Source organism: Tachysurus vachellii, chromosome 3 (genome assembly GCF_030014155.1).
Source record: "Tachysurus vachellii isolate PV-2020 chromosome 3, HZAU_Pvac_v1, whole genome shotgun sequence".
Lineage (NCBI taxonomy): Eukaryota > Metazoa > Chordata > Actinopteri > Siluriformes > Bagridae > Tachysurus > Tachysurus vachellii.
In genome coordinates, this window is record NC_083462.1 from 30959940 (window position 1) to 30971471 (window position 11532).

At 38.3% G+C, this 11532-nt stretch overlaps 2 protein-coding genes and 3 non-coding genes across 7 annotated transcripts; 3 read left to right on the forward strand and 2 right to left on the reverse strand.

Moving 5' to 3' along the window:
* Positions 1 to 928: 928 nt before the first annotated feature.
* On the forward strand, positions 929 to 1000 carry trnad-guc (transfer RNA aspartic acid (anticodon GUC)). Its single transcript has one exon. It is a non-coding gene; the product is annotated as a tRNA-Asp (tRNA).
* Positions 1001 to 4170: 3170 nt separating this feature from the next.
* trnad-guc (transfer RNA aspartic acid (anticodon GUC)) lies at positions 4171 to 4242 on the forward strand. Its single transcript has one exon. It is a non-coding gene; the product is annotated as a tRNA-Asp (tRNA).
* A 444-nt stretch (positions 4243 to 4686) lies between these two features.
* On the reverse strand, positions 4687 to 4758 carry trnad-guc (transfer RNA aspartic acid (anticodon GUC)). The gene has a single exon. It is a non-coding gene; the product is annotated as a tRNA-Asp (tRNA).
* Positions 4759 to 6420: 1662 nt separating this feature from the next.
* mgst3a (microsomal glutathione S-transferase 3a) lies at positions 6421 to 8806 on the forward strand. 2 transcript variants are annotated; one of them, XM_060866739.1, is made up of 6 exons: positions 6421 to 6554; positions 6735 to 6860; positions 7355 to 7428; positions 7524 to 7581; positions 7673 to 7745; positions 8591 to 8806. In XM_060866739.1, exons 2-6 carry the CDS (start codon positions 6744 to 6746, stop codon positions 8728 to 8730), a joined length of 462 nt encoding a protein of 153 aa, XP_060722722.1. In that variant the 5' UTR covers positions 6421 to 6554; positions 6735 to 6743; the 3' UTR covers positions 8731 to 8806. The 2 variants fall into 2 exon arrangements, with proteins under 2 accessions (XP_060722722.1, XP_060722721.1); XM_060866738.1 differs by having other exon boundaries at positions 6434 to 6554; positions 6706 to 6860.
* mmachc (metabolism of cobalamin associated C) lies at positions 8747 to 11417 on the reverse strand. Of its 2 annotated transcripts, XR_009648112.1 has the most exons (5): positions 11260 to 11410; positions 10669 to 10866; positions 10440 to 10592; positions 9340 to 9764; positions 8747 to 8948 (listed from the first exon to the last, which is right to left on the reverse strand). XR_009648112.1 is itself a non-coding variant. In XM_060866737.1 (4 exons), exons 1-4 carry the CDS (start codon positions 11350 to 11352, stop codon positions 9423 to 9425), a joined length of 786 nt encoding a protein of 261 aa, XP_060722720.1. In that variant the 5' UTR covers positions 11353 to 11417; the 3' UTR covers positions 8747 to 9422. The 2 variants fall into 2 exon arrangements, 1 of the variants encoding a protein (XP_060722720.1); XM_060866737.1 differs by having other exon boundaries at positions 8747 to 9764; positions 11260 to 11417.
* Positions 11418 to 11532: the final 115 nt, after the last annotated feature.

Sequence of the window (11532 nt, forward strand, 5' to 3'; positions counted from 1 at the left end):
AGAAATAATGCCGCAAACACACCACAAAAATGAATGTTACTTGTTTTATTTTTAAAGGCTAATGGTTCCTAATAGTATTTTAATTGAAACCATTAGAATCTCGAAGGTTCCTATTGGGCTTTTTTCAGCAGGATACCCAAATATGTGAACTGAAAAATTGGTTAACGTGGATTAATATTTTTTTAAATAATTTTGTAAATTAAACACATGACCCATGCTGTACACGTGAGTTAGTTTACTTTATTCATTATAAAATCTATCGGTACTTTTAAATTATTAATGATGACCTTTGATGGTAAAATTGGAAGACGCACGTTTCACCTTCCGAAACTCTGTAGGAGTGTCAGGGATTTCTCTCTTTAAAAGAAATTTTTGAAGCTGTTTTTTTTGTTTTATTTTTTAAACAGTTTAGGGAATTTTTATCTCGTGGCGCATGCGCGGATGGATTAAACAGCGCCACAAGAGGGTCAGCGGCCGAAAATATACCACAGTCGTAGTGGTTTAGCACTACCATTGAAAACGAATGGGAAATGGTTTAGGGAATTTTAGCCAAACAAAGACCGGGGTTCGATTCCCTGACGGGGAGAGTTGTATACCTTTTTATACACATTCTACTTGTGAATAATAATCAAACGGATGATAATCAAATTAAACTTTCTAAACTAATAGTTAACATTAAACCATTACACCCGTACAGTCCACCCTGAAATGATTGAAACTGAAAGACCAGTGCTATTGTTTTTTATTCTCTGAAAGTAAAAACAGCCTTCGAACATGGATATATTGTAGAGTCTGAACTTAGAAATGCAGTTGTTTGTATTAATTTTAATACCACTACGCATACTATGATTTCGCAATTTAAGCAAGCGTTACTATATAAGTAAATAGCACCATCTACTGGGCATTTTTAGTGGGCATAATCGGCAACTCCTCGTTAGTATAGTGGACAGTATCTCCGCCTGTCACGCGGAAGACCGGGGTTCGATTCCCCGACGGGGAGAGTTGTTGTGCATTTTTTATACATATTCTACCCGTGAATATTCATCAAAAGGATTGATAATCAAATTAAAATTTATAAGCTAATAGTTTGTTGACATTAGACCATTACTCCCGTACAGTCCACCCTGAAATGATTGAAACTGTAAGACCAGTGCTATTGAACTTAGAAATGCAGTTGTTTGTTATACTTTTACTACCACTACGCATACCACGATTTCGCAATTTAAGCAGGCGTTACTATGTAAGTAAATAGCACCATCTACTGGACATAAACGGTAACTCCTCTTTTATTCTCTAGTTATATATTACCTTAAAATTATTACAGCATGTGTCTTATGACTCCAATCATACTTCCCTTAAGGCATATCACTCTATTTCTAAGGATATTCTCTCTCTCTCTCTCTCTCTCTCTCTCTCTCTCTCTCTCTCTCTCTCTCTTCCTCCTCCGATTCTGGCCCTGAATCCCCTGTTTACATTATTTCCTCTCCTGTCTGCTGAGTTACTATAATAGACAGTTCCTCTTCCACCCTCTGACTTCTGGTTAACATAATCTCTATTATTAATATAATAATAATAATATTATAATATATTCTCTTAAGGTTCAAGGATTTTTCACAACATTCTCCTCGTGATATTTTTTTTTAAACCAACTGATCAAAAGGAGTCTCAGTCTGGCCAATGTAGATCAATTAGGTACTGGTGATGGTATCTATTGAGGCAGAAAATGGCAAGTATACAGTGTAACAAAACTAAAACAAGAGCTTAAAGTTACATAAAAAGTAGAATCATACACAGAACAGCCTAGGTCTAAATCGGATAGTAAGTCGCTACTTCATGTACCTTTAATTTTCAAATACAAACCGTTTCATTGAGATGTTTCATCTCATTGACTCTGTCAATGTCATCATCTGGGTCAGCAAATTCAAAATCATCTCCCATGGGACAGGCATTCATGACTTATGGCAGACGTGGGTGTCGATGGAAGAGGAGGAAGTAAGGACTGTGTCTAGTGGAGTACCGATTACAAAAAAAAACCCATTTAGTTAACTATTTAGTTTGTATTAAAGAGAAAAACTCCACCTTTACATATCACGTATGTTGATAGTAGAATAGTGGAAAAAACCTAATTAAACTTTTACAAAACTTTACCTTGTTAACAAACTCCTTCCCTTGGTCTGTGATGATTTTCCTAACCATGCCGAACAAGTACAACTTCGTGGTTACTATTGCAGTCACCTCAGCTGCTGTCTTTGATTGCAAGGGATCTGCAATCACCCACTTGGTGTACAGGTCGGTCATGGTAAGGACATACTTGTTGCTGCGTGCTGTTTCTGGCAGCGGTCCAATTAAATCCAAACCAAGCAGCTCCCAAGCTTCTTTCACCTGCATGGCAGAGAATTAGCATCAGTCAAATGCTGGTAAAACTGCACACAAGCTTGAAACTAGCTTGTTAGTCTCATCATTATGCCAAAACATTGTAAATTTTACCTTAATTGAATGCAAGACTGGTGCAACAGTCTTGATGGGATCATTCACTTGGCAGCAGTGACAAGATCTCACCTAAAAAGCAACACAAAAATGTCTAGAAAAGTAGCCAGTTGAAAAAGGTTGGTGAGGACAATAAACATAACTTTTATATGAAGAAGGTATCTGACAACTGGAGGTGGCAACAGTTCTTAAGTACAGATACTTGTATAAAAAAAAAACTGGATAAAGCATATGAGTAAAGTACAACCTCTGTAGTATCTTACCCATTCTTTCACATCGTGGATTATTGTAGACCAGTAGTAGCCAGCAATAACCCTGTTTTGAGTGCCTCTGACACCACAGTGATTGCCAGTTCCAGGGTTATTGTGGCACTCCTCAAGAACAGACCCCTTCTCTTCCTCTGACAGGACAACTAGACGCATGTACTGCCTACTGGGGCCGGTGTAGAAGAGTCTGTCGTCTGTTTATAGAGGGAATAAAGAAAAGATTAAAAAGATCATATTAGTAACTAGTATCTGACTAAAAAACAAACTACATTACAGTCAATTATGTATTAATACTCTGCTGGAAAAACAATAAAAACATCACATAAATTCTTCAGATTTTATAAACTGATTTGTTATTATTATAATGGAAATTGTATTGATTGTAATGGAAACTATTCTGTGGGTCTTTACTGGTATGTGATGGGATCGTTGGGTGAGATGTTATCTGGCAGATGGGAACCAATATAACCCAATTAAATCCTACAGAAATAATGCCGCAAACACACCACAAAAATGAATGTTACTTGTTTTATTTTTAAAGGCTAATGGTTCCTAATAGTATTTTAATTGAAACCATTAGAATCTCGAAGGTTCCTATTGGGTTTTTTTCAGCAGGATACCCAAATATGTGAACTGAAAAATTGGTTAACGTGGATTAATATTTTTTTAAATAATTTTGTAAATTAAACACATGACCCATGCTGTACACGTGAGTTAGTTTACTTTATTCATTATAAAATCTATCGGTACTTTTAAATTATTAATGATGACCTTTGATGGTAAAATTGGAAGACGCACGTTTCACCTTCCGAAACTCTGTAGGAGTGTCAGGGATTTCTCTCTTTAAAAGAAATTTTTGAAGCTGTTTTTTTTTTTTTGTTTTATTTTTTAAACTGTTTAGGGAATTTTTATCTCGCGGCGCATGCGCGGATGGATTAAACAGCGCCACAAGAGGGTCAGCGGCCGAAAATATACCACAGCCGTAGTGGTTTAGCACTACCATTGAAAACGAATGGGAAACGGTTTAGGGAATTTTAGCCAAACAAAGACTGGGGTTCGATTCCCTGACGGGGAGAGTTGTATACCTTTTTATACACATTCTACTTGTGAATAATAATCAAAAGGATGATAATCAAATTAAACTTTCTAAACTAATAGTTAACATTAAACCATTACACCCGTACAGTCCACCCTGAAATGATTGAAACTGAAAGACCAGTGCTATTGTTTTTTATTCTCTGAAAGTAAAAACAGCCTTCGAACATGGATATATTGTAGAGTCTGAACTTAGAAATGCAGTTGTTTTTATTAATTTTAATACCACTACGCATACTATGATTTCGCAATTTTAGCAAGCGTTACTATATAAGTAAATAGCACCATCTACTGGGCATTTTTAGTGGGCATAATCGGCAACTCCTCGTTAGTATAGTGGACAGTATCTCCGCCTGTCACGCGGAAGACCGGGGTTCGATTCCCCGACGGGGAGAGTTGTTGTGAATTTTTATACATATTCTACCCGTGAATATTCATCAAAAGGATTGATAATCAAATTAAAATTTATAAGCTAATAGTTTGTTGACATTAGACCATTACTCCCGTACAGTCCACCCTGAAATGATTGAAACTGTAAGACCAGTGCTATTGAACTTAGAAATGCAGTTGTTTGTTATACTTTTACTACCACTACGCATACCACGATTTCGCAATTTAAGCAGGCGTTACTATGTAAGTAAATAGCACCATCTACTGGACATAAACGGTAACTCCTCGTTAGTATAGTGGACAGTATCTCCGCCGCAACAGGCCTGGGGTAAATACCAGGTAAGACCTTTGTATTCTTTCAAAACTGACTCTAGGTTAAAGATAATTTAGAGATAGAAGATACAGGATAAAAATTAATAAAACTAAAGTATGGTGAAAAGAAATAAATCTCCCCGTCGGGGAATCGAACCCCGGTCTTCCGCGTGACAGGCGGAGATACTGTCCACTATACTAACGAGGAGTTGCCATTAAGTCCACTAAAAATGCCCAGTAGATGGTGCTATTCACTTATATGCTAAAATTGCGAAATCATAGTATGCGTAGTGGTAGTAAAATGAATACTACTAATAATAATACTATAATAATAATATACCTTCATGACCTGTAAGAGTACAACTTTGGTTTAATAAAAAAAAAAACACAGTTAATAACAGCTTATAATGGCAGTTATTCATCCGTATGCACTTTATATCAAAGTACACACCGAGCAGTGACTGAGTCATTGTTTATTTGGTTCATTTTCAACCTTCAGTCCAGAAAACAAAGGTTAAACTGCACAGACCGTTTATCAGATCACTAACCATTTAATCCGCTTTAAAACGGTTTAATGGTTATGTTTTTCATAATGATGTATACATTTATTTTCAATTAACTTTTAAATCTATAAAAAAATTAACCGAGTCGAGTGTTAGCATGAACCGACTCTTGTGAGCTTTGTGAGTCTCCTTGTTTTTTTTTTTTTTTTTTTAGCTGAACTTGGTGCCTTGTTTGAATTAACATTTCCACCTTAAATGACCAAAGATACAACACTCCCCTTAGTCTTATTTAATCAGTGGGGCGTATAAACTGCTTTGAATCAACAAGTGGTACATTTTTATTGTTAAATGGATCATGTGATTTTATAGGGGAAAAAATAAATCATTAATTCTTTATTGTTTAGCTTTGTGTTTGAGGTTTACAACATTTCAGGTCACCAAGCGCTCACCATAATCTGATACAAAAGGATCATTTGTCTCCAAAATGTCTAACGACCATCTTTATGGCGATGGAGATTTCATTTTCCAACAGGATGTGGCACCTGCACACAGTGCCAAAGCTACCACTACCTGGTTTAAGGACCATGGGATCCCTGTTCTTAATTGGCCAGCAAACTCGCCTGACCTTAACCCCCTAGAAAATCTATGGGGTATTGTGAAGAGGAAGATGCGATATACACATAAATAAAATAGTAGAACAGGGGCATAGAAACCTTTATTATTGCCACATATACATTACATTACAGCATAGAGGAATACTTTCCTTCACATACCCCAACTGAGGAGGTTGGGGTCAGAGTGCAGGGGCAGCTATGATACAGCGCCCCTGGAGCAGGGAGGGTTGAGGGCCTTGCTCAAGTGCCCATCAGTATCTTGGCTTGGCTTGGCTGTGCTGGGCCTTGAACCCTGATCCTCCGATCAACAACCCAGAGCTTTAACCAATATGTGTAGAGAATGAGAAGTATAAAAAATACAAAATACAATATGTAATATGTAATTACATGCCATACTGAAAATTTCCTTTTATAGTGAAAGTGCATATGGAAATCCAAATCCACCTGCACCAAATGTGCCCTACCCTGATCTATCACATGTGACTGAGTGTCTGTTTCATGGGAAATGTAAGCTTTGTCTGGATTTTGCTTTTGCAAAAAAAATAAATTTTATATACTGACGTTTCTGTCTACATCATAAAGCCAAACGATTACAAGGAATCAGGTTTTGTTTCTTGTTTGACTTGATTTTCGACAATGAAAGGCGTCACCTTCGTCTTCATTGTCTTGATAATCAGAGAAAAAAAAAAAGACTAACGAGCGCCCTCTACAGGCGGTGTGTGTGTATGTGTGTGTGTGTGTGTGTGTGTGTGTGTGTGTGAGAGTGTGTGTGTGTGAGAGTGTGTGTGTGTCGCAGCTGCAATAATTTAAGGTGGAACGGCGAATTCAACTTCAGGCTTGTCCGGTTTCGAGTCTTAACTTGTTCAGAGCTAGCCGAATTAACCTAGGTAGGTCTTCTACAGTCTTATATGTTTTGTTTATCATCATAATTGATTATTAAAGATACAAAATAAAATTATACAGAAGGTCTTTTGAGTCTTCACGCAGGTCCATGTTTGGTACATGGACGTTTCACTCTCTCACTGTTCCTTTATGAAGGTCATCCAGGGGTTTTTGTTCCACTTCAGGTGACCATCATGGCGGTTTTATCTAAGGACTATGGCTATGTGCTGCTGACTGGAGCAGCCTCCATTCTCCAGGTGCAATACCTGGCTTATGCTGTGATGAAGGCTCGCAAAAAATACAATGTACATGTGAGTGAATAAATCATGTTGTGTTCAACCCTCTGTTTCTTTCTACACATATCCTACTGGGATTTTTATCATTACACGGGAATATCCTAAACCCTTTCACACTACACAATGGTTCTTCTCTCAAAATAGTACACTTTTGCACAAGGCCGTGTCTGATTTCTCATTGCTAAGGGGTCTCACAAAGAGACACGCAAGCTCAGTAACAATCTATTTAATTACCTTACCTAATTTCTTTATTTAATCAGTGATGTAATCAGAGTTTCACCACATGAGTAATCAGAAAAAAAGCAAAGATTTTCCACAATCTCCATTTATTTTCAGCATTATTGCTCTCAAGTTCACTTGACGTTCATATCTTGCCCAATATTTTTTCCTTATATGATAACGTTTTATAGGGATTAAATGATTAGAAATAATATAAAAGGGTATGATTGATGATGCGATTGTCATTACAAATAGACAGAAAATCATTCTGCTTCCTTTCCTTTCTCCAGTATCCCAAGATGTACAGCGATGACCCAGAGAATGGAAATGTCTTCAACTGCATCCAGAGAGTTCACCAGAACACGTACGTGCCTCAACAACCAGTAATCCGTGTGCTTTGGTAAGCTGGTAACCCACAACAGCATATTTAGAGTGTTAGAGTGTTTTCTTCCTTTGCAGTATTGAAAATCTGCCATCCTTCCTGTTCTTCTTGGCTGCTGGAGGCATATACCATCCAGTGAGTAGAGTCACCTCCAAAACTTACACTATGTACTTAGCTGTAGCTTATAGCGATATTATAATTCTATACTTTTTTGTATTTGTGTTAGCGCCTAGCCAGTGTTTTGGGAGTAATCTGGATTGCCGGCAGAGCGGTGTATGCACATGGATACTCCACTGGAGGTTAGTAACTCATTTACTTTTTTTTTCCCTTGTCATTGTTGGGTATTGGAAATGGAATAGATGCACAACATTTTGGGCAAAATAAAGCTAAAATATCCAAGTTATTTAGCATGTTAAGTTTTGGAGTCATTCCCTTATTAAGTAATAGTATCCTAGATCTTACTGCTTCAGCCCCAGATAGGGACATAATTAGAAGCTGAATATATGTAGATTACCTGGTATTTCAATCCTGGCATGAAAATTATTGATGAAGTGATGAGATCATTTCCAATGCAAAGTTTATTATCCTGGATCATCCTGGAATTCCTCTTATACCCCAGTTTGTTTTGCCAACAATCTTGCCAAGACAAGTTTGTCAACAATCAAATTCCTATTAATTAAAGAATTTAATTGATTTTTATCATCTTATATAGTTATGTTTCATGATGTGGAATCCCCACAAAGCATGTTTGTTCTTTTTATGACTTTATGCTACAGCGTTTTAAGCAGATCCTTCCGTGAATGAACACATTTTGAAGCTGGAACCACTGTTTGTTCCGCACTGTTGTAAAGACTTTCAGACAAACCAGAATTGAGCATTTAACAGTAATGTGGTTTAATTCTGTTTAAACAAAACAAAGAAGCTAGAATGGAGCAGCAACTACACAAAAATTCTCACATTTGGCTGCTCACACCGAATGGTGTTCAACTGCTGATGTTGGTTAAAAGCAGGTAGTGTAATAGTTTATGCTTTAACTTAATATAGGACATGATTAGAAATGGATACAGTAAGCCAAATATTATCATTTGATGTTGGTATGTACTGTTTCTGCATACAGTATTCTTGCTTCTTGTATTTTGAACAGAGCCGAAGAAAAGGAAGCGTGGAGCATTTGGGGCTGTGGGTCTGCTGGGGCTGTTCTTGTGTACTGTGGACTCGGCTACAACCATGCTGGGTTGTGGCTGCAAATTTGAGTGGCCCAGAGGGATGTTTAAAACTCTTTAAACAAAAAACACACTAATATGCTGTATGTTTCTTTTTAATGATTTTGTTAGATAAATAAAGTCATCATACATCAGAATTTTGTTCCTGAGGTTCATTTATCCATTCTCAGCGCCAGCGTCTTTCTGACAATCATCAAATCAACAGTAAATACGACATTACCGAATATAATCAGGCATTAAAGGTTCATGTTTGAATCTTCATTCATGTTGACTCAATATCTTGTGCATTTACTCACTCACTCACTCACTCACTCACTCATTTTCTACCGCTTATCCGAACTACCTCGGGTCACGGGGAGCCTGTGCCTATCTCAGGCGTCATCGGGCATCAAGGCAGGATACACCCTGGACGGAGTGCCAACCCATCACAGGGCACACACACTCTCATTCACTCACACAATAACACACTACGGACAATTTTCCAGAGATGCCAATCAACCTACCATGCATGTCTTTGGACCGGGGAGGAAACCGGAGTACCCTGAGGAAACCCCGAAGGCACGGGGAGAACATGCAAACTCCACACACACAAGGTGGAGGTGGGAATCAAACCCCCAACCCTGGAGGTGTGAGGTGAACGTGCTAACCACTAAGCCACCGTGCCCCCCACCTTGTGCCTTTACTTTAGCTTAAATCAGATCATCAGTGTGTATTTTGGTTTTGAGACTACACAGTTTTGGGATGCTGCCCATGTCATCCTTGGCTGCTGGTTGATATCTGTGTCGCAGTCTCTTCTTCAGGTAGAAAGCCCCACTGCTTCAGCAGCTCTCCCCTCTGGTCTGGAGGGGTAATGAAGTATTCTTGTTGCTGAGGGGAGTAACGCTCCTCAGTGGGTATGATGTCTCGGTAGGTCCAGTCACGCCAGCACAGGTTAAACCTCTGTAAAAGCTCTATCCTGGCCTCCTGTGAGCTAACACAGTCAGGTGGAGATACTTGCTGTAGTGCTTCACCCACTTCTACACCCTTCAGCACCAGCAAAGACCGGATGGCGAACCAGCCCCCCAGCCGTGGATGGATACACACGCCAAACATTTTCTGAAGGGAGACAGGAAGAGGGGAATGGACAAATTAGGATAATAAATGGCTGAAAAGCTGGAGTATACAGAGAACAAAGAAAGACTAATAACTAATGTTTCTAGTCCCACCCTGCATATTAATGTACAGTGTTGATGTATCCAGTTATTAAGGTTTTAAAATCTTGTGGTACAAAGAGGAATATAATAAAACAACCTTCCCAAAATTTTATCATAGATTCTGCTTAGTGGTATTTGAACAGTAATTGTGACCAGAATTATGTGGACACCTGAGTATTGATCATCCAATGCCAAATATTGAGTTGTTCCCACTCCAAGGTTATAATAATCTCCACTCTTCTAAGAAGGCTTTCCACTAGATGTAAGCATGACTGTGAGGATTTGTAATCATTCAGCTACAAAAGCATTAGTGAGATCAGACAATGATGTAGGGTGAGGAGGTCTGGGGTGAAGTCTGTGTTCCAGTTCATCCCAAGGTTTTCAGTGCGTCAGAGTCAGTGCTCTGTACAGGACATGAGAGTTCTTCCAGTCCAACCTTAACCTCCACACCATGTCTTCATCGAGCTTGCTTTAAGCACAGTAGCATCATCATGCTGAAAAAGGGTTTGGCCTCTTGGACCTGATGTCCACAAACAGCCATATAGTATATAAACCGGGACTGAATGCAGCTCTGTACCTTGTTCCCCCATGGTGGATCCTGAACATCTGATGACCTGTAGTATCGTGCTGCACCTGCTACATGAGCTGCAGTCTGAGCCAGAAACTTGGGCTTTCTGCTGGGCAGCATCTCATAGTCAAACATGATATCTACACTCTGGTCTGGAAGACACTGAGATCACAAGAAAAATATGTATAGGCATGACTGCAAGCTAAAACACTGTTATTAAACGAGAAAGCTGATTTACCTCTGAGACACAGGATTTGATGTTCTGGGATACACACTGATCAATTGGATCTCTGACACCTTTGCAGCAGCCCATCCTCAGGAAAGGCATAAACACTTTCTCAAACATGGATGGTGTGCTGAGGACCACAAGTGCCAGAGTATTCTCTGGATATGGAAGCTGATGGGCCTGAGACACAACTGCATTGTACCATCCTATCTGTTTTGAAACATGGACGAGAAACATTTCAAATTGATGTCACTCATGAAAAAAAAAAAATATATATATATATATTTATTTATTTATTTATTTATATAGTACAAATGTGTTTGATTTTGTTATGCAATTTGATAAAACAAACAAACACCCTCTTTATGCTCATATACTGTAGGCGTCTTTAACTAAACATAATGTCTACACTCGTATACAATAACTAAGAAAATGTATAATATAATGATATATAATAATATAATCCATGGCATTTATAGGATAATAGTTTGAACACCATGTAAACAAGTTCCACTGGACACCAAATAAAGAGAAATGAACAACAATCTTTAAAACCACCCGAATGTGACTTTAATATAACACTTCTAATGATGAAAAATATACCTTTAAAGGATAAACTTCAAAGCCTAAGGAATTTAAAGACTCCCGAAAAGGAGGAAGAGCAACATTTAGTACTGTATCGACTGCCGTCGCCATATTTGAAGGCGCTCGCCAGGAATTATGGGTAATTGAGTTCTTAAGCGATACTTTCAAGAAACGTTGTTTGTTGTTAAGAACTCGGTGATTGTGAGAGATATGTTCAGCGAGCTTCATCCTTTATTAATAGCACAAGAAAACAATCAGACACAACAGAGGACACCGATTTATGTTTATTTT

What these genes read in the sequence shown, in the direction of transcription:
- mgst3a (XM_060866739.1), top strand. Translation starts at nt 6,744, where the DNA reads ATGGCGGTTTTATCTAAGGACTATGGCTATGTGCTGCTGACTGGAGCA. An exon ending in GCAAAAAATACAATGTACAT is followed by an intron (nt 6,861 to 7,354) that starts GTGAGTGAATAA and finishes TCCTTTCTCCAG; the next exon opens with TATCCCAAGATGTACAGCGA. An exon ending in CTGGAGGCATATACCATCCA is followed by an intron (nt 7,582 to 7,672) that starts GTGAGTAGAGTC and finishes TATTTGTGTTAG; the next exon opens with CGCCTAGCCAGTGTTTTGGG.
- mmachc (XM_060866737.1), bottom strand. Translation starts at nt 11,352, where the DNA reads ATGGCGACGGCAGTCGATACAGTACTAAATGTTGCTCTTCCTCCTTTT. An exon ending in TCAAATCCTGTGTCTCAGAG is followed by an intron (nt 10,593 to 10,668) that starts GTAAATCAGCTT and finishes TTGTGATCTCAG; the next exon opens with TGTCTTCCAGACCAGAGTGT. An exon ending in ATCCACCATGGGGGAACAAG is followed by an intron (nt 9,765 to 10,439) that starts GTACAGAGCTGC and finishes GTCTCCCTTCAG; the next exon opens with AAAATGTTTGGCGTGTGTAT.